The sequence below is a fragment of the Symphalangus syndactylus genome, chromosome 4, assembly GCF_028878055.3.
Source record: "Symphalangus syndactylus isolate Jambi chromosome 4, NHGRI_mSymSyn1-v2.1_pri, whole genome shotgun sequence".
Lineage (NCBI taxonomy): Eukaryota > Metazoa > Chordata > Mammalia > Primates > Hylobatidae > Symphalangus > Symphalangus syndactylus.
This window is the reverse complement of record NC_072426.2, coordinates 128,170,839-128,191,319: the sequence shown is the minus strand read 5'-3', so window position 1 is coordinate 128,191,319 and position 20,481 is coordinate 128,170,839. Positions and strand designations below refer to the sequence as shown.

At 32.8% G+C, this 20,481-nt stretch overlaps 1 protein-coding gene across 5 annotated transcripts in view; it reads right to left on the bottom strand.

The window, feature by feature from the left end:
- The window catches only part of RBM46 (RNA binding motif protein 46), a 51,506-nt gene that overhangs the window by 7,919 nt on the left and 23,106 nt on the right, over window positions 1-20,481 (bottom strand). Inside the window, exon 5 of one of the 5 annotated variants that reach the window (XR_010120572.1) lies at window positions 1,813-1,872. The exons of 3 other annotated variants lie outside the window; for them this stretch is intronic. Coding sequence is in view for 1 of the 2 variants with exons in the window: in XM_063638301.1 (XP_063494371.1) it covers window positions 15,084-15,103 (20 nt within the window). In the remaining variant the exon portion in view is untranslated. Of the gene's footprint in view, window positions 1-1,812; window positions 1,873-14,599; window positions 15,104-20,481 lie in introns of those variants that run through there. One more of the 5 variants, XM_063638301.1, reaches the window with a different exon arrangement.

Sequence of the window (20,481 nt, the reverse complement as noted above, 5' to 3'; positions counted from 1 at the left end):
TTTTGGGGGCGAAGGAAATGTTTGTTTTCTTAATTGTGGCGTCATTTCATAGATGTAGACATAAATCAAAATGAACCAAATTGTACACTTTAAGTATGGGCATTTTGTTGTATTTTATTTATACCTCAATAACGTCAGAAACATTAAATAAAAACAAATAAAACTCAAGTGTGTCTTTGGGTTAGCTTCAGTGTTTCCCAAACTACATCCTGTACAATTAAAATGCAAGAATTTCTTAAAACAAGCATCCTATAGCCAAATAATCTCAAGAAAAATTTAGAACAGATAGGCTTATACGTTAAACAGGTTGCTACCTCAATTCCCTAGGATGCTAGTATGCACTATGATTTTCCAAAGGAAGTATTTAGTATACAGTTTTTCCCAAACCTGTTTGACCTAGAAGCAGTTATTTCACTGAATTTTGAATATCAGGGAAGAAATCTTAATGGAGTTAATACATAATGGGAAAACATTAAAAGCAAAACAGACCCAAATCTTCAAATATATTAAACACAGCAATTAAAAGCTCAAATGCCTTCAGAGGCAAGGCAACACATAAACAAAAAGAACACAAAGAGGGTCAAGAATAAAACAACAGATACTTATTTGTACTGAAAATAAGTCTAGTTGCTGTCCATTAAAAAAAAATACCACATCTTGAGCTTCTAGTTTGCTACCTTTGTATTAAGAGATAATTATGTCCAACTCCTTTTAGTGCTACTTTCTAGGCCATTTGGAAAGTGAGTACTAGAACAGCAGCTTACGAGAGAAAAAAATTACAATTAGAGCTGCGGCAATCTAGGTAGGCTTCAGTACAGGTTAAAAAAAAAGTTGTAGCTCACTAAATAAACCATGTGGGCAAAAAAGAAAAGCCTTAGAAAATACAGCAATTCTTTTCAAGTTTTATTTCTATAAGTAAAATCAGTCCTTGTAATTCAAATTTTGAACTATAAAAAGTTGTAAGGACCTCTAAGACTGGCATCACTTATTTGAATTTTTATGCTAAGATTAAGATCTGTAAAAATAAAACTTTAAGTCTCAAGTATAACAAGCATTTCTGAGTCTGAGAACAGATTATATTAATCGTAATGGCAATATTTATTTATCACTTATAAAGGGATAAAAATAACCACACAACATTAGTACAACTGAATCCACGTAACAGACTTATAAGTACTATTATTATCCCCTTTGTCAATGAGGAAGTGAAGCACAAAAAGGTCAAGTTAACTTACTCAAGGACACAGATGTAGTACATGAATTACATCCTAGAAAACATCACATTCTTTTGCCTCTACATGTAAAAAAAGACTTTGTAAAGTAATAATCTTGACTCAAATAAGCTATCTTTTAACTTCCTACTAAAACTTATCTTCCTCAAGAAGTACCTTGTTGAATAAACTAAACACTATGTCTTAGTAAATACAAATTTTATCCCAAATTGTTTCAATAAGATTTGGGGTTAAGGTTGAAAAACAAGACAGTCCTATTTTCAGATACTTCTGAGAAATACTTGGATAATCTATAAATAACACACTAACTCCAAATATATCTAATTTATAATACTGTTTACCATCTTGGTGGTTCAAGGTATACTAGCATGTTAAATGTTTTGAGAAGACCTGAAATACAGAAAACACTTTAACTTTTTAAAACATTTGCTTAATGAGTCTATAATTAACAAGGCTATTATAAAAAATACTTCATAAAGTTTCATTTGTTTCATTATAAAGAACAATTTAAAACTGGTTTTCTGACAACTAAATATATTACTTAATATTCCTAAGAGACTTTTACCTAATAAACTCTTACCTGTTTATTTTCTCCAAATTCTTCTACACAGGTCCAGGCTGAAGAGATTGTGTTCCCTATCTGTAAGCAGTGAAGACAGAAAATAACTGAGTCTTTAGATTGATGTTATCCCTATCTTGGAAGTGCATGGAATCCTTGATAACTTTAGTTAAAAACCTTTTGATCAGTAAATAAAAAAACAAATTTAGAGAAAAAGAAGTAAGGGGCAAATAGTTACTTCTGGAGTTCTACAAAGATGAACAAAGAGAAGAGTATTTTGATATTTGAATGAAAATTATGAATAATACATTATCAGAAAAAAATTTATCTTTCTAAACAAATTATCGTTTATCTTTTTAAATATTACTACCCTGCTAAGAAGAGACTTCAAAAACAAATGAGATCACCAAATTTCTGATAAGCAGAAAGCCAAAGAATCTAAGCAAATTTGGGAAATAGAAATGTTGCATAAGGTGTAGTTATTTTACATATGAAACACCATTTCCTTGCTGTCTTAAAAAAGAGAGATGGCCAAAATAATACTAAACTTAAATCTTTCTTCCTAACAGCTAAATTTTATCTACTTGAAATCTAATTTAGTCATATATAGTACAACTGTGGGCATCCATCTATTTTAGTGGTTGTCTCTTTGTATGCCTTAAAGCTTTGTTATGGATGTGCATCCAAACCTACGCTAAGAAATTGTGTATAAAAGCATAAACAAATGAAAAATTTCTGATAATCTATAGAAAACTAGACATAGAAATAACCATCTAAAGATTATAATTCAGTATAAAAATAGTCACAATAGCTTCTGTTTTTACATGATGAACTAGGTAACATTAATCAACCCTCTTGGTAAGAACCAGAAAATGTAAGCAATTATTAAAAACAAAAACATTTGTTTGAAATCACTGAGAACCAAGACAGTGACGAATTATGGAGCTGTGATCTCAGACAAGAAGAAAACCCAAAGGTATATGCACCTCTTTGGGAGGTGCATTTCCCCTGGAAGGGTTGGCCAATTCCCAAAAGCTCCCTCTTGGGATTTAACAGAAGGTGCCAAGAGAAAAATGAAGCTAGGAAGACAAAAACTAGAACTAAAGAGCTACTACTAACAAGCAATGACTGGAACTGAGTAAAAATGAACCAGAAACAGACAAACTTTAACAGAGACTAAATTTAACTTCAATCTCTGCCTCGATTAGAGCAATCTGGGTTTTTCAGTCCTTTGGCCACCTTTCTGAAGCCAAAATAAATCTTCTATGAATAAATATAACATCATGCTAGCCTTCAAATTGTCTCTACAATTTTTCATACACAATATCTGGTATTGAATAAAAAATAACCAGTCATACAAGGAGGTAAAATCAGTATCACCTAAAACCAACAGAAACAGCAAACTACAGTAACAATCCACAGGGTATTTAGATCATTAAATTTCAGAACTGAGTATTGAAATAACAATGCCTAATACACTCAAGAAAATAAAAGACTAAAATTTTTGGAAGGAAGTAGAAATCATAAAAGAGACTCAAATTTAATTCTAGAACTGAGAAATGAATCTAAATGAATGGTTCTTATGATAAACCTTTTAAATTTTTTACAGATAAAAAAATTACAAACCAGAAGACAGGTAAGAAAATATACAGCCTGAACATACAAAAGGATGGAAAATACAGAAGAAATATAATCAATATACAGGTTACAGTAAAAAGGTTTAACATATGTGTAGCTGGATTACCGTAAAGAAATAAGACAGAAAATGAACAAATGCAGTATTTGAAAACACAATAATGTAGAACTTACTAATACATTAATCTAGACTTCAGAAGTGGTGAAAGTACCAAGCAAGAGAAAACTAAGAATATTATACAAAAATCACATCCATAATAGTAAAACTTCTGAAAATCATAGATAAAAAGAAAATAGTAAAAGTAGTTGGGTACAGGGAATGATGGCACAATGTACGTTCAAAGGAGTAACAAGCTGATCAACAACAGATTTCCCAAGAGAAACAATAGAAGCTAAAGGACAGTGGAATCATAACTGCAAAGGGCTGAAGTAAAATAACTGTTGGCCTAGCAAAATACCCTTTCAAATGGCAGGTGAACTAAGAATACATTCAGACAAACAAAAATTGAGATAATTTGTCATGAGCATATCCACACAAAAGAAAATATGAATAAGTATTCTTTAGGTAGAATAAATAAACAATTCTAGCAGAAGCTCAGAGATGGAAGAAACAGAGGGCAAAGGAAATCATAAATGTGTAAATCAATATCAATGTATATTAAGTCTAAAAATGATTATAACTAGATATTTTTATTATATTGGGTATTGTGGGGTTTTAAATGTATAAGGTTTAAAATATATATAAGTACCAATGACACTACATAAATTGTAAAAGAAATGAAAGAAGTCAAAGTGTACTAAGTTCCTTGTATTGTCTAGGATGTGATAAAATACTAATTAATATTAGACTTCAGTAAGTTAGGAATGCATGTTGGCATTTATAGAGTAAGGACTAAGAGATTAAAAACTGTATAACTAATACAGCTAAAGAAAGTCAAAATAAACACTATGTAAAAAAAAAAGGCAAGAAATAAAAAAATAGAACAAGCAGAGAAAACAGAATGCAAACGGCAAAATGAGAGACTTAATCCCAAGCATACTGGCAAGGACATTAAATGTATATTTAGAAATTAATACTGAAGGTTCAAGAAGAAATCAAAACATGAAAGAGAAAATATTTTTAAACAAATAATAAAAATAAAACATATCAAAATGTATGGAACGCAAGGCCAGGCATGGTGGATCACACCTGTAATCCCAGCACTTTGGGAAGCCAAGGCGGGCAGATCACCTGAGGTCAGGAGTTCGAGACCAGCCTGGCCAACATGGTGAAACCCCATCTCTACTAAAAATACAAAAATCAGCTGGGTGTGGTGGTGCGCACCTGTAATCCCAGCTACTTGGGAGGCTGAGGCAGGAGAATTGCTTGAACCCAGGAGGCGGAGGTTGCAGTGAGCCGAGATCATGCCACTGCACTCCAGCCTGGGCGACAGACAGAGACTCAGTGTCAAAAAAAAAGAAAAGAAAAAAAGAAAGAAAAAGAAAAACCAACTGTATGAGATGCAGCTCTAACCATACTTAGGAGAGATATTTGTAACCTTAATAAAAGAGAGGCTAAAAATTCTAACTAAGATGGCCTCTTAAATAATATTCTACATATTCAAAAACGATGTAACACCAATCTTATATAAATTCTTACAGAGAACAGTGAAATTTAAAACATTTCCTAATTATTCTTATGAGGAAAAGAATGAGTCAATCTCACTAATGAACACAGATGTAAAAATCCTAAAGGAAATAACAAATAAATTTTAGCAGTATATAAAAAGTATAATGTTCCATGACCAAATTGAGTTTACTTTGGAAATAAGATTCATGTAACATTAAAATATCAATCAACGCAACTTATTGCATTAAAAGAATAAAAGACAAAAATGATGTAATTAACTAGATGCAAAAAAAAGTATTTGACAAAATTCATTACCCAATCATGATAAAAACTCATACAAAGCAGAAATAAAAGAGAATATCTTAAGTGATAAAGGACTTCTACAATAAAAGATACAACACACATCATGTCTTAGTGGAGAAATATTGAAAGTTTATAACGATGGTTTTTATCATCATTTGTATGCAATGTTGAAAAAGTAGTTCTAGCCAGTGCAGTAAGGCAAGAGAAAAAAAATAAATGTATAAAGGATGGAAAGGAAGAAAAAGATGTTTACATTTAGTTGATAAAAGTGTATGCAGAAAAATTACTTAAGAGTCGAATTATTTGACACAAGTAGTTTTATCGAATATATTAAAAAATAGTTTTCACATAAAGCAGGAACAATTAGAAACTGAAGTTATTTTTTATGATAACATTATGAAAAACACTAGGTATAAGTCTGGAGAAAGATGTAGAAGATATTTAAACAGTAAACTACTAGGTAAATGAAGAGAGGTATCTTGTTCAGAAGATCCAATACTATAAAAATGTTATTGTTCCCAAACTGATCTACAGATTCAATTCCATTCCAATCAAAATCCCATTAGGATTTTGGTTTTGGGTATAAAGTTGCAAGCTGATTCTAAAATTCATATGGAAATTTGAGGGCTGAGAAAAGTCAAGATAATTGTGAAGAAGGAAAAATAAGTGAGAAAATATTATTTACAAAATATAAAGTTACAGAATTAAGACAATATGGTATTGGTGCAAAAACAAACAGATCAATGGAATAGAATGTTAATATCCAGAATAAGTCATATATGTATGTGTGTATTAGAAGGCAGTGTATATACACATACTTGATTTACATTAAGGTGGCACTGCAGAGTCATGGGAAAATGGCAAGTCTTCAAAAAATGGTGTTGGTTAAGTGAATATTCATACGGGGGGGGGACTCTGATACTTCGCATTGTCACTAAATTTTGATGATAGGAAGTTTCTAAAAGATAATACAGAAAATATTTTATGACCCTGTGGTGAGTAAAGATTTTCTAAGCAGGATGCAAATGACACTAGTAAGATTGATCAATTGAAAATTAGGAACTTCTATGTTTCAAAACATACCTGAATAAACAGGTAAGTCATAGAGTAGAACAAGATATTTCAAAAATATATTCAATAAAGGACTTGTATATTAATAAAAAACACAGACAAACCAATAAAATGAAGGAGCAAGACTTGAACAAGAAAGATACTTCACCAATAGTGTAATGCCCTATAATCCTCCTAAGATGATCAATATCGTAAGTTATCATCATATAAAAATTACAATCTCAATAAGAAATATACATTAATCAGAATATCCAAAATGTAAAAGACTGATACCTAAGTGTTGGCAAGAATGTGAAACAACTGGAACTCCCATTTACTGCTAGCAAAGTGTAAATCAGTACACTTACTTTGGAAAACTATTTGGCCCTATTTACTACAGTTTAAAAAACATGACCCACCACTTTCACTCCTATATATTCAACAGGAATGTGTGCAAATGAGCACCAAAAACACTATATTCAAGAATCTTTAGAGTGTCATTATTCAAACAGCCCCAAATTGATAGTTCTTTATATTTTCATCAACAAAGACAGCAAGTTATATATAACATTCCAATGAAATACAGGTATCAATGAGAGCAAATGAACAGTACTGCTACCTGAAACAGTATGAATCATTCCACAAACATAATGTAAAAAGAAGCCAGACAAGATGATATAAAATGGTATATAAGTGTCAAAAATACATAGAATAAGTCAGAGGAGTGGCCTCCTTTGAGCACGAAGGAAAGTAATGTCTGGAGAAAATACAAAAGAGTCTTTTGGAGTGTTGATATTTTATGTCTTTACCTTGGTGGTGAGTTATACAGACATAGTCCCTCATGGTAATTTACTGAATTTACACTCATTATTTGTGCACTTTTCTGTTTGTATGTAATGTTATAGCTTAAGGAGTTTTAAAAAAAGAGGGGGGGAGGGGATAAAAACCTGCCAGTGATATATATAAAGGAGAAGTTGATAATGTATAATTACGATAAAATATAAAATCACTTTATAGTTACTACCAAAATAGAGCATATGTGGTTCAGACTAATTTTAAAACTATAATGATTTTCAGTACAGATGCTACATAGAAATATTATTAAATACAGAACAATTCTTTTCTTCATAATGCCTTCACTACCACCTAGAGTTTTAGAATTAGCTTTGTTAATCTTTGGTTTGAATTAAATCAAATTTAACAGGAAAAATGCTGGGATTTAAATTACCAATGTATAGGAATTAAATTTCTGTCAGCATACAGAAGAGATGGTGATAATTCTCATAACAAAAGCAAAAACTATCAGCAGAGTCTCAATTTCGTGTCAAATGCAAGGTTGCTACTTACTGGTACTTTCACCCAATTTAATTTACCATCTTATTTGTGTCATTCCTTTTTAAAAGCGACAACTGTTAATGAATACATTCTGAGAAATTATTTCAAAAGTGATTATTTAGTAGGCAAGATAATAAGAAAGAGACTAGGGGAAAGAAAAGGCATGTCAAAAAGTGGAGAATAAGAATAGGATAAATTAAACTTCAGACACCAGAGTCAGGATCTTTACAACCTCTCTGTAAAATGGGAATCATTAAATGTTTTATATTTAGTTTTCTAGAAGTTATGTAGGAATAAGGGCCAAAATAAAGGAAAAGTAAGTAAAAATCTAAGCAGGCTCCTAACTTTCATTGTTTTCAACAAAACATTAACATTGTAGATAGATGACTTGTTCTACAAAGATGTGATGAGGTTTAAAAAGTCACTGAAAACTAATTACAAAAGCATATTCTATATCTTTGAAGAAGCCTTTACTGGTCTTTAGTTTGAGAGAAAATTCCATATAAATTTTAAAGTAAATGATATGAAAAATAAAAATTATTTTCAGACTCTCAGATATGTCATACTGTTTCTTCTTTTGAAGACAGAAAATAACTGAGTGCATAGGATTCCGGTGTATTCCAAATAAGCCCTGCTATATTAGCACCCCAAATTTTCAAGCTTTTTTCCTATCTTTAGGAAACTAAAGTGAAAGGAACGCCACCATCTTCTCAGTCTAAACCTGTGTAGAAGAATATAAAAGTATAATGCTAGTAATAAACTAAGATTAGAAGTAACATACAATAAGCGACTGACATTTCCTATTTGTGAAGCCTTGATCAAACGTTATAGATTATGCTAGATATAACTGTGGATTATATAATGAATTTTAAAAGATTTAAAAATTGCACATAACATAAATCATTATATTCTATACTATATTTGGTTGATATAAAAACAACGGTTTTCTCAGAGGGTTTAAAAATAACAATTACAACCTTAATCTACTATTCCACTATACAAATTTATATGCATATATATATAACATATATATAAAACATACACATATCCAATATAAAATCATCCATATGCCCCTGTCTATATTTCAAGGGTTTCTACTATTTTGAAACCTCCAACATGAGCATGTTAAAAATTATATACTGATAATTTTTACTTGGTGACATATATACAGATATTTCAGCCCATTAACCACCATTCATAATTTAACCATGCCTGTGTTCATACCTGTCAACTTCCTATCTCATATATTTCTTTCCCAATCCTTTCTTCTTTCTGCTCAAAGCACAGCCAAAATGAATCTTTCCTTGGAATCTTTATCTTTTAACTTTAAATTATTTGGAAGGCACCATATGCTGAGTATGCTGAGTACTAAAGGAGACAGTACTCACCCATATAATGCAGGGAATAACAACAAATCATACATGTACAAAGTCCACTGGCTTTATATACACTGATGGATGAAAAATTTTGGGTAAATAAAAAATATAAAAATTATTGAGTAATATCATAAAGAAAAAGTCATTTTGGGTTACTATGTCTGATAAAAGCTTAATATAAAAGTATATGATAAGCAGAATATTCTAAGCACAGTGCACAGCAATAGGAAGGGCCTAGACCTACCAATGAGCATGGCAAATTCAGATGATCACAGCAGGAAATGTATGGCTATGGTTAGGTTAAGTGGGGCCCAACAGTAGAGCATTCTGAACAGGAGAATGTGGAGTTCAGAGTATTTGATTATACTACAATAGCAAGCCATGATAGGTTCCTAAGGAAGTAACAATGAAAAAGCATAAACCTATTTGGACTGATAAATTATATGGCTAAACTATGTACTGGGATGTTTTGAATATAATCAGAGTAAAATGAGTACCAAGTAACAGGGGACCAGGAAATAGATATAAACAAACTTTGCCTGTTTGATGTTCTGTCTAGAATCTGGATGGGGGAAAGACATACATCATCTGCCACCTTGACACATGCCATTCATTGGCTGGCAATGCTGATCCTATGGTAAATTAAAAAAATCATGAAGCTACCTTGTAAACAAGATATGTTTACAGGATTTTTCTAACTCAGAATAACTCAGAATTCAACCAGATGTCTCAGGTCAACATTACAATGGAGTGGGGTCTCATACATGGGCCTGTAGGTTTCCTAGAGCCAAAATAGTCTCTGGAAAAAAGGTAAGGCAGGACCAAAAGCCCATCTCATTGTATTTTAACTTACAGAAACATAATTTGCCAATAATATTTCACAAGTCCACTGTTACCAAATGTTTAATATTAGACAAAAACCAGTTTTTCACTGGAATCATGTGAATTTAAAAGGATAGCAGTTAAGAGCACAGCCTCTTATGCTAACTAGGATCTTGGGCAAATTATTTAACATACTGAAGCCTGTTTGTTAAAAAAAAGAAAAAAAGTAAAGAAGTGTCAACATTAAAATCCTATCTACCACAGGCCAGGCGTGTTCGCTCACACCTGTAATCCTAGCACTTTGGGAGGCTGAGACAGGCAGCTGACTTGAGGTCAGGAATTTGTGACCAGCCTGGCCAACACAGGGAAACCCCGTCTCTACTAAAAATATGAAAATCAGCCAGGCATCGTGGTACGTACCTGTAATCCCAGCTACTTGAGAGGCTGAGGCAGGAGAATCGCTTGAACCCAGGAGGCAGAGGTTGCAACGAGCCAAGATCGCACCACTGCACTCCAGCCTGGGTGACACAGAGAAACTGACACACACACACACACACACCCTATCTACCACAAAGAACTGTGAGACTAATACATCATGTAAAGGCATTTAGCACAAAATCTAGCACACAGTAAGTGTTCAAAGAATCTTAACTATTATTATTACTATTTTTTTTTTTTTTTGAGACGAAGTCTCGCTCTCTCACCCAAGCTGGAGCGCAGCGGCGCGATCTTGGCTCGCTGCAAGCTCTGCCTCCAAGGTTCACGCCATTCTCCTGCCTCAGCCTCTCCGAGTAGCTGGGACTACAGGCGCCCGCCACCACGCCCGGCTGATTTTTTGTATTTTTAGTAGAGACGGGGTTTCACCGTGGTCTCGATCTCCTGACCTCGTGATCCGCCCACCTCGGCCTCCCAAAGTTCTGGGATTACAAGCGTGAGCCACTGCGCCCGGCCAACTATTATTATTTCTAATATTTATATTACATATGATTGGAAACTGGTATCTTGGATTTGCTTTCTGAATAATTATTCTTCACTATTTACATGGTACTTAATATATATAAAAGGGAATGTTCTGGGCCCTTTACAATTTTAACTGATTTAATATATGTAATTACTCTATGAGATAAATATTGTTACTATCATTCCTGTTTTACAAATGATGAAACTGAAGGACAGAGAAGTTAAGTAACTTTTCCAAGTAAGTAATGAAGCTAGAACGTGAACCCAGGAAATCTGGCTCCAAATGCCATACTCTTTTTTCCTATGTTGCCTGTATGCTATGCCATAGTACTTAATTTCCTTTTCCTGAAATTCTTTCTAAAGTGCAATGTACCATTTCCTGACCCCAATACCAGTTTAGGTCAGGTCATCCAATTGTATGTTCTCATAACACCCCGTACTACTTCAGAGCATTTATCAGAACCCTAACTGAATATTGGTCTCAATAGAATGTAAGGTCTATGAAAGCAGCAACTGTGTCTAATTCACTACAGTGATCCTCATAACTTTACACAAAACAGCCTTAGGTAAGTATTTGTTGAAGGAACACATTTTAACAAGATTTAACAGTCTGCCATCTGCCAGTTAATAAACTAAACATGAGAACAGAAGCCTAAAGGAATGAATAATAAACAAAAGGGATATTCTTATGAGAATAAAAATTCCCAAATGAAACTTCCTTAATCAGTTTGCAAAAAGTAAATTTCTCAGAGGGCTTGAAAATGGCAAGGCCATTATATTCCAAGTGGTATTAGGGAACATAATTCTGAGTTACAATAGTCTAGTAAAGACTCTTTCCTTCCCCCCATATATTTCATGGGTTTAAAATAAATGTTAAAAAAATTATTTTTGTTTGTTGTTTTGTACTGAGAGGAATACAGAATTTTTAGCAGCCAAAACGCTTAGATAGTTCTGACTTATATTAAGCCATAATCTACCTCCTTAAAACTTTGCTCTTTTAGACTTAATTCCACTCCCTAGAGCTCCAAAGATAAAGACTAAAGTCTTTTTTCCATGTGCAAGCACTTCAAACATTTGAAAACTGCAGTCACATTTCCTCTGTGAGTATTAGTATTTACACACTAAACAGCTCCAAATATTTCAGTTGTTCACTGTCCTATTACATATTATGGAGTTTCCAAGCTCACCCTAGTTGCCAAGGTTGAATTAAATTGTGGTGCCCATAAGCAACCAAAACATTCCAAATATAGTCTCAGTAGAATAAAATTATTTAGTCTTGATACTATGTAACTTTCTTATTTTACCTTGAGTTATATTAGAGAACCTCTAGAGTAGAAAGACTCTTATTCCAATTTCGACAAAATAACACAAGTTCTCACCCTTGGCTGGCTTTCATTTTTTCCCAATTTAATAATGAAATATACAAACAGAGAAATATATACAATATAGATGTGTATGCCTTACATAATTAAAAAAATGAAAACATGTACTCACCACCCAGGTTTAGCAATAGGAAATTACCAATACCTCAGAAGTCCCTTTGAATTCTTTACAATTTCTCCCTCCAACTAGTAACTTTTAAATACTAGTAATTCCCTGGCATTTTTATGGTTTTAACTCATAATAATCTATCCCTAAACAACCTATTGTTTGGTTTCGCTTGGCTTTATTTTCCTAATTTCCAATTGTCTCAATTTCTTCAATTTAAAATCTGAATCCTTTTGTATTTTACATATTTTTAAGGAGCCACCTAAAATCTTTTGTGGAATAAGGCAGGAATGAAAGTGAATAACCTACCCCTACCAGTAAAAATGATGAAGACAAGACAGAGGGCAGACTAATGTAATACTTAGGTAAGTGCACTGCATCAGTATGAAATAATGTCATATCTGCAGGATAAGAAATTGAGTGGAGGAGAAATTGAACATCTTTCCAACTTTTCCCAAGCTAGGTTTTATATAGAATTTGTGTAAATTTCTAGAATCAATATACTATACATTTAAAGAGCATTCTAGGATAAACAATTAAATAAGCTAACTATATTCAGATTATTTCCTTTCCATTTATTCATGCCTCCTAGCTAAATATTTGGGAGTTGATTATAGAAGTTTTTGTCATAGAAAACTCATTGTAAGTAATTTCAGAATAAAAAAACTAAAATTAAGAATCATTACTGAAAAATTCTGATTAAATCTAAAGGCAATGAAATAATTCACCAATATATCAATTCAAATGAGAGCATCTGACATCATCAAGCTGCTTTCCAAGGCCTCAGAGGATTGATGAAAACCCTGTCCATCCTTCTCCCAAGCCACATTAGCTAATGTAGCAACACCCTGCTTGAAGCATAAATCTCAATAAAAAAAATACATAAATAAGAAAATAAAATGTAAAGATTTAAAAAAATCAGTAAAAGTGAGTTTATAATACTAGTATATTAGTGAGAAATAGAAGAGTCACACATACATATATGTATTTCAATACAATAACTTAAAAATCTTAAGTCTATCTACTAAGTAAAATAGGGAAAATATTAAGAAATAAAGAGAAAATCATTACTGTCTCATTTGTAAATCCCTCTCTGAAACTAAGTGAGTGCCTTCACAGTGAAAGCAATCGTATTTTTGCTTAGTATTTCTTCCCTTTAATTTTTAAGTGAAAAGAAATAATCTTTCAATGTTCTGGTATAATCACTATTTCTATACTTGACATACACACCTAAGTTCACACCAAGGAATCCCTTAAGGGATTCTTATTCTCTCAAGGAAACACATGTATACACATATAGACAGGTGAAATGCCTTTAAATTAACAAGCATTTCACTGCTTGAATTATTTATAGTGCAGAATACAATCTTAACCTGTTTTCCAAATATTGATAATGGCTCACCTGGAACCTTACCAATTCTGTGCCCCAAATTATCCAACTTTCATAAATTCGTAACTACAGATTTGGTCACCCTTGGACCAAAAATTAACTGGGCGGCAGCAGGAAAAAAAAGCCATCCACATATATGGCACATATGCTGCAAATTTTGTGAATATTCATTTACCCCATAATCTGGCCAGTAAACAAGTGGACTGGAACTATGTATTGCTGAAACAAAGTTAACAAGAAAAAAATTAAGTAAATGGGCTTCAGTCTTACAAAAATCCACATACAAAACAGGATTAAAGAAAAGTACAAAGAAAAAAAGTAACTCTAATAAAAACATCCTTAGACCACATAATGGAAGTACAATCAAACTGCACAAAAGAAAAAGTAAAGCATAAGTCAGCAAAGATTTATCTACTCTATAAAAAGAAGCTGGAGTTTTAAATCATGGTTTACATTTTTATTTAAATAAGTGCCAATCCCTTGGATTTGTGTACAGAAATCAAGGTATACTGTCTAAATACACAAGAATAGTAACAAAGTACACAAACCAAATTATCAGGCAATACAACTGTAAGAGGTTGATGTTTTCTGATGATTGTACTCCTATATACTTTTTAATCCAAAGTTATAAACAGAATTATAGTAGAGCTGATAATACTATTAGTGTAGTATAAAGATTATATTTACTGAATCAAAGCAATGTATAGGCAAACTAAATTTATTTAGTTACCCAAATTAGTTTTTTAAAATATGAACTATTATGTACATAAAATTTCATATGCAGGCCATTCTTATAGCTCAAATGTTACTTGCTATATATGAGACAAATAAGGACCCGCATGTCATTAATACATCTCTGACCAAATACCATCACTTTAAGTAGCATGAAAATCCATGGAGTTATTCACATTCTGGTGATTTAAAGTTTCTAACTATTTGGGGATACTAAGGTTTTTAATTATTGTCTTTCTATTTTGAAGCGTCACAGGAAAGTGAAACATTCTTGGAGATAATGTACTACCAGGTCTTGGAAAGAGGATGAAATGCTCTGGGACTGATGATATATCAGATATTAACTAGTAAGGGCAGATACTATGTTTGATTTTACCTAAAAGACCTGGAAGAAACACTGAATTTTAAAGTAGTTAAAAGCACAAAATAAACTCGTCATAGTAAAACCATCAATCTACATCTTCTGTCTCCTTATTCATGAGTCCATTCACTTAATTACACTGCTATAGCATAAAAAATTATTGTCTACTAAATATTAAACAGGAAGCAGAGATAAGGGCATGACAGGCTGAAGAAGACTAAGTAGAGCATTTCACAGAGATTTTTCTGATTCTAAAAAAAAAAAAGAAACGGTAAGACAAAGAGGAGCTAAAAATCAATGTAACATTAAATTTCCTTTTAAAGCTACATTAAAAATATGTATTTAGGGACATCATGTGGCAAAATTATGAACTGCTACTAACATTTAAGAATGGAACATATACACACAATTTCTAATGGCATCTGATACAAACAGAAATTTTTAAAACCATTTTTTAAAATATGAATTAAATAAGATTAGACATTAGATTAATACAGCAGTAGCTGCTATTAAAACTAGTTTATTAGAAGGAGTATTTTAGGACTGTATTAACCAAAGACATTAAGAAGTTATAGGGTAAAGAATCAAGCATGATCAGATAGATTTATGAAGTAAATGAAATAATAAGGATCACTTTCACCAGTTAATAAACCTATGGGACAGATACTCCCCACATGGCATGTTTTGATACACATCATTATTTTCCTAGATCCTTTGTTACAAAAAGAAAACTTAGTTTCCAAACTTTTAAGTAGTTGACTTGTTTTATAAAAACCTTGGTTTTGGCTATAGTAATTGATTAGCAGATTCAGAGAAGAAAATAACTGAAAAACAATTACTTGTCATCATGCAAATAAAACAGTTGACTGACTAAATCTTTCATTTTTTTCTTTTTGTCCAGCTGTTCTGCTGTGAAGTAGGGGGACATAAGCTTTGAATTCTGTAAAGGAAGGGATATTAAACTGATGGATTATTTCTTGCAAAAGCAGCTCTTGGTTTTAAACTATTTGTACTCAAACATGTATCTCTGCAGACATAAAATATTTAAAAGTATTATTTTTGGTTCTACATAGGATTTTGACCATATTTTAAATGAAACCATAATCTTTTTAGAAAAAAGATTCCTTAAAACTTACTAAATAAAATCCTGATATTTTAGATCTGAGGACATTGAAGTCCAATGACTAAACAATTCATTTGCCATTCTAAGGTTACACAGTTTGTCGATGGCTGAGAAAGGATTCTCAATTCTTACACTTTTATTCTAGTAATGATTCTATTAAGCTGCTTCTCTCACTGTACTAACTCCATAATATATATGGTGCAATAATACAAGTGTTAGTAAGATAAGAATTGTAAGTATTGCTAGATGTTCATTCAAATGGTCTTTCAGAAAAAAAAGTAAATTTCAAGAGTAATACAAATACATTTTCATGACTAAGCCCTCTCAGAGGGTCAAAGACACATAGTTGAGTTAATGGAATTTTGGTCACCACTTGGTCATATGAAAACAAATGTGTAAAATGTCGATCCTGATGCCTATTTCTCATTTAAGTAGGTGAATTTTAAAATAAATTTTGCAAATTACCTTTGTTCTTTAAAATATCAGTTTGAATAATATAATCAAAGTTAGAGCTGTAGTTAAAACTGGAAAAAAATAGTCTGAAAAGTATTATTTTTCTTCTATTTATAATTTATAACTCCATTATAATATCATAGAATCATTATTTCATGTTTGGCTTAAGTGCCTCCTATAATTATTTCTTAAATTAAAAAAACCTGGAGAAAGTTTCTCTTTCTTTCAAAGCAATGGTTTGGAATATTTTTATCTGAAATTATTTTGTAGTTTTGCATTTCTGCCCATCAATCTGGAAATAATAATAGCTCATATGAAAAAAAGCACCAAATGTTTTTCAGATTAAAACTTCTCACAATAGTATAGTTTCACAAAAGTGTAACTTTCAACAAATTTACAAGTGATAACAGAAATAGAAGCTTCATTTGAATAAAAGGATAAGCTAACAGCAACTATCATGCTTAGAATATATATATACTAAATACTATTCAATTACTAGAAAAAATGCAAGATTCTACTGATGTATGCCATTTCAAAGTCAAATATAAGAAGCAATATACAAGTCCATTACAAAATGAATATTGAAATAAGTAAGCACAAAAGATACTGTAAGAATGAATATTCACACAAAAAATGGTCCATGCAAATCAAGATGGATTCATCTAGGAAAAAAAAAATTTGCTCAGAGGAAAAGCAGATATATCCAACATAGATGCACTAAAAAAAATGCAAAGTTTTAAGAAACAGGGCTAATGAAATTTTAATTAACTAATATTTACATCTTTTCAACTCCTTTAATTCTTCCTAAATCTCATTGAAATCATGAAAGCAAACAATATACAGAACTACTTGCCATTAAACCACCACTATGCTATTTTTCTAAGAGGAGTTTGCTCACGTTGTGCCCCTCTCTGACCACAAACTCTGCAAAGGGTTTACAACTGAGGTCAGGGAAGCATACCTTTTTCCTCTTCTACGCCCAGAATAACCTATGCAAAGAATTTGTGTATCTGCCTTCATCACTAGACTGTGACTCGTTAAACAAAAAAACAATGTTTTATTTATCTTTAGCTCCAGAATGCTTAGGAAAGCACACTTAGCATGTAAGAGGCTTTCAAAAAAGACCTGCTTCAAAAAAACAAAAACAAAAACCTTAATCATTTTTGGCCAGAACAACAGTACACAAATCTGATGAAATTATATCAGTGGCACAAGTTGGTTTGTGACAGGTTCTTCATCCCTGTTTTAAAAAGTTTCCAACAGCCATACAAGTAAGAAAAAAATACCACTTGTATCAGTATTACACAAACATAGAAGAGATGCCCTGCTTAAAATTATTTGCTAATAAATTATATAACAAGGTGAACTATCAATACAGATAAGACTACCTTCCTCTTCCCACTAAGTATTCTCCAGGACTTTCTTCTTCAAAACTCTAACTCTCCAGGACGTTCCTTGATCTCCTTGATTTTGTTTATTCCACTTCTACAATGCAAAGAATCCTCCAAAGAAAAGCAGTGGCAATACTGAAAGACCCAGATTCAAAACAGAGTTAACTTTTAGAAAGAGCAGTACTATTCGCCTTGATAGTGTGCTTTATTACTAAACAGATAACGAGATTGTGAAGACAGAAAAGACTTATTTAAAAATAAGTGATACTGAATGACCCAAGATATCTCCATATAGCAAATATTTAATATAGAACCTATCTATCCTAACCCTCCAGTCTATATTTGGTTTAGATCATTCTGGCACTGCTATAAAGGAATACCTGAGACTGGGTAATTTATAAAGAAAAGAGGTTTAATTGGCTCACAGTTCTGTAAGTTTTACAAGCATGGTGCCAGAATCTGCTAGGCTACTGGGAAGGCCTCAGGGAACTTTTACTCATGGTTGAGGGCGAAGCAGAGGCAGGCACATCCCATGGCAAGAGCAGGAGCAACAGAGAGAAAGCAAGAAGGTGCTACACACTTTTAAACAACCAGATGTGGTGAGGAATCATTCACCATGGCGAAGACAGCACCAAGGGAATGGTGCTAAACCATTCATGAGAAATCCACCGCCATGATCCAATCACCTCCCACCAGACCCCACCTCCAACACTGGGGATTACATTTCAACATGAGATTTGGCAGGGACAAATGTCCAAACTATATCAGGATTCTACCCATTAAACTCACTGACTAATCTACAGATTACAGATCCCTAAAAATAACCCAGTAAATACATAATTTCCTTTTATTATTTTTTTTTGAGACGTGGTCTCGCTCTGTTGCCCAGGCTGGAGTGCAGTGGCGTGATGTCGGCTCACTGCAAGCTCTGTCCCCCGGGTTCAAGCCATTCTCCTGCCTCAGCCTCCAGAGTAGCTGGGACTACAGGCGCCTGCCACCACGCCCGGCTAATTTTTTTGTATTTTTAGTAGAGATGGGGTTTCACCGTGTTCGCCAGGATGGTCTCGATCTCCTGACCTCGTGATCCTCCCGCCTTGGCCTCCCAAAGTGCTGGGATTACAGGCGTGAGCCACCGCTCCCAGCCCATAATTTCTTATCCTGCTGGTTAGGTAATGAGTTTCCAGTGAGATGAGAGGTCATTTCTTGCCATTATGAAGATGAAGATAGTCTCTAATTTTGAAGTAAGTGAAAAGGATAAGGAAGATTCTATTTTGGCATTAACCCCAACTTCCAGCTTCTCTTTTATTAACGGTATTGTGCTTAAAATACAGCTTGCTTTAGATAGAACCAAAAAAAGCACCTAAATATTTTAAAAATTGATTTTAAGGACCTGTAAACCAAGAACTTTTGAGATGCTAGTAAGATCACTAAATGCACACCAGAAGTAAACTCCATGACTTCTAGTACTCATGTATCCCTGAAAAGACATACATTTTTTTTTCATAACAGCAATGATGGCCATTTAAGCAAATAAAGCCTAATTTTTTTTCTTTTATTTTTCAAACTTGGGAAATAGAAGTGGTAGCACCAAAAATGTGTGGATATTAAAAGTACACTCTTAAAGAGATCTGAAATATTAATTTAAAAAATGACTGTTTATATCACATATAATAGTAAAAGATCATCAAGGTTAAGATTGGACAGTAATTCCCAAAATAGCATCAAACTGAAAGGGTTAAAATAAGGATACTGAGGCAAATTCTTTAAAAAAATTACTATCCCCAAAGAAAATATCTTAAAAACAGTAGTTAAATGGATTCTCTAGAAAATTTGACTTCTCAAATTCTTTAATAGAGCCAAAGGATGACTTAATAGGTAAGGAACTTCGTTTGAGAAACTCTAGGAACTAATAACAACCTCTCAAGACTTCAAAACAATTCAATTCTTGGACTACATAAGTATTTACTAGGATGTCAAGAACACACCACTACCACCAAGTGATCTCAACTCTGAGCTATTCGATGAAACCCTATTACCTTTAACCAAAAGAAGGTATAACTAGAAAGGCATCAACTGTTTAAAACCCAGAGGCTCCAACATTAACAGAAGGGAAAAAGTGATCCAGAACACTGCTATAGCAACACTCAAATCTACTCTTAACCTGCCATGGGGCAACATGGAACCTCCTCGCTGTCTACAGCTCCTGGCCCTACTTTAATGACCTCTGAAGGGCTGACATTTGTTTTCTGATCAAAGTTTCCTAGACCCCTGATCTCTGGCTCTTCTGCTTCCCTGAATTCTCTTTCACCTTCTCAGCTGCCTAAATATATTTTCCTGCCTCAAACTCAACAATCTTCACTTACATAGGTAGTCAAGCACCATAAGGATTTCTGTATTACTGTCCATAGACAAGACCTCAGGCTTTGTGTACTCCACCAAAACAGGACCTAGGGTTTTGTTTAATCTTTTTGTTTATATGTGAATTTTGCTTACATTATATTAACTGTTCTGAGACTGAATACAGATTGAGGAAATACATAAAATACAAATTGTTCAACTTTTTATTAAAATCAGCACTGATACAAGGTTGATAAAATCTGGAATAGATGACTAAAGCAATCTGCATGTGCCCACTAAGGATTTCATTTATTGACGTTACCTT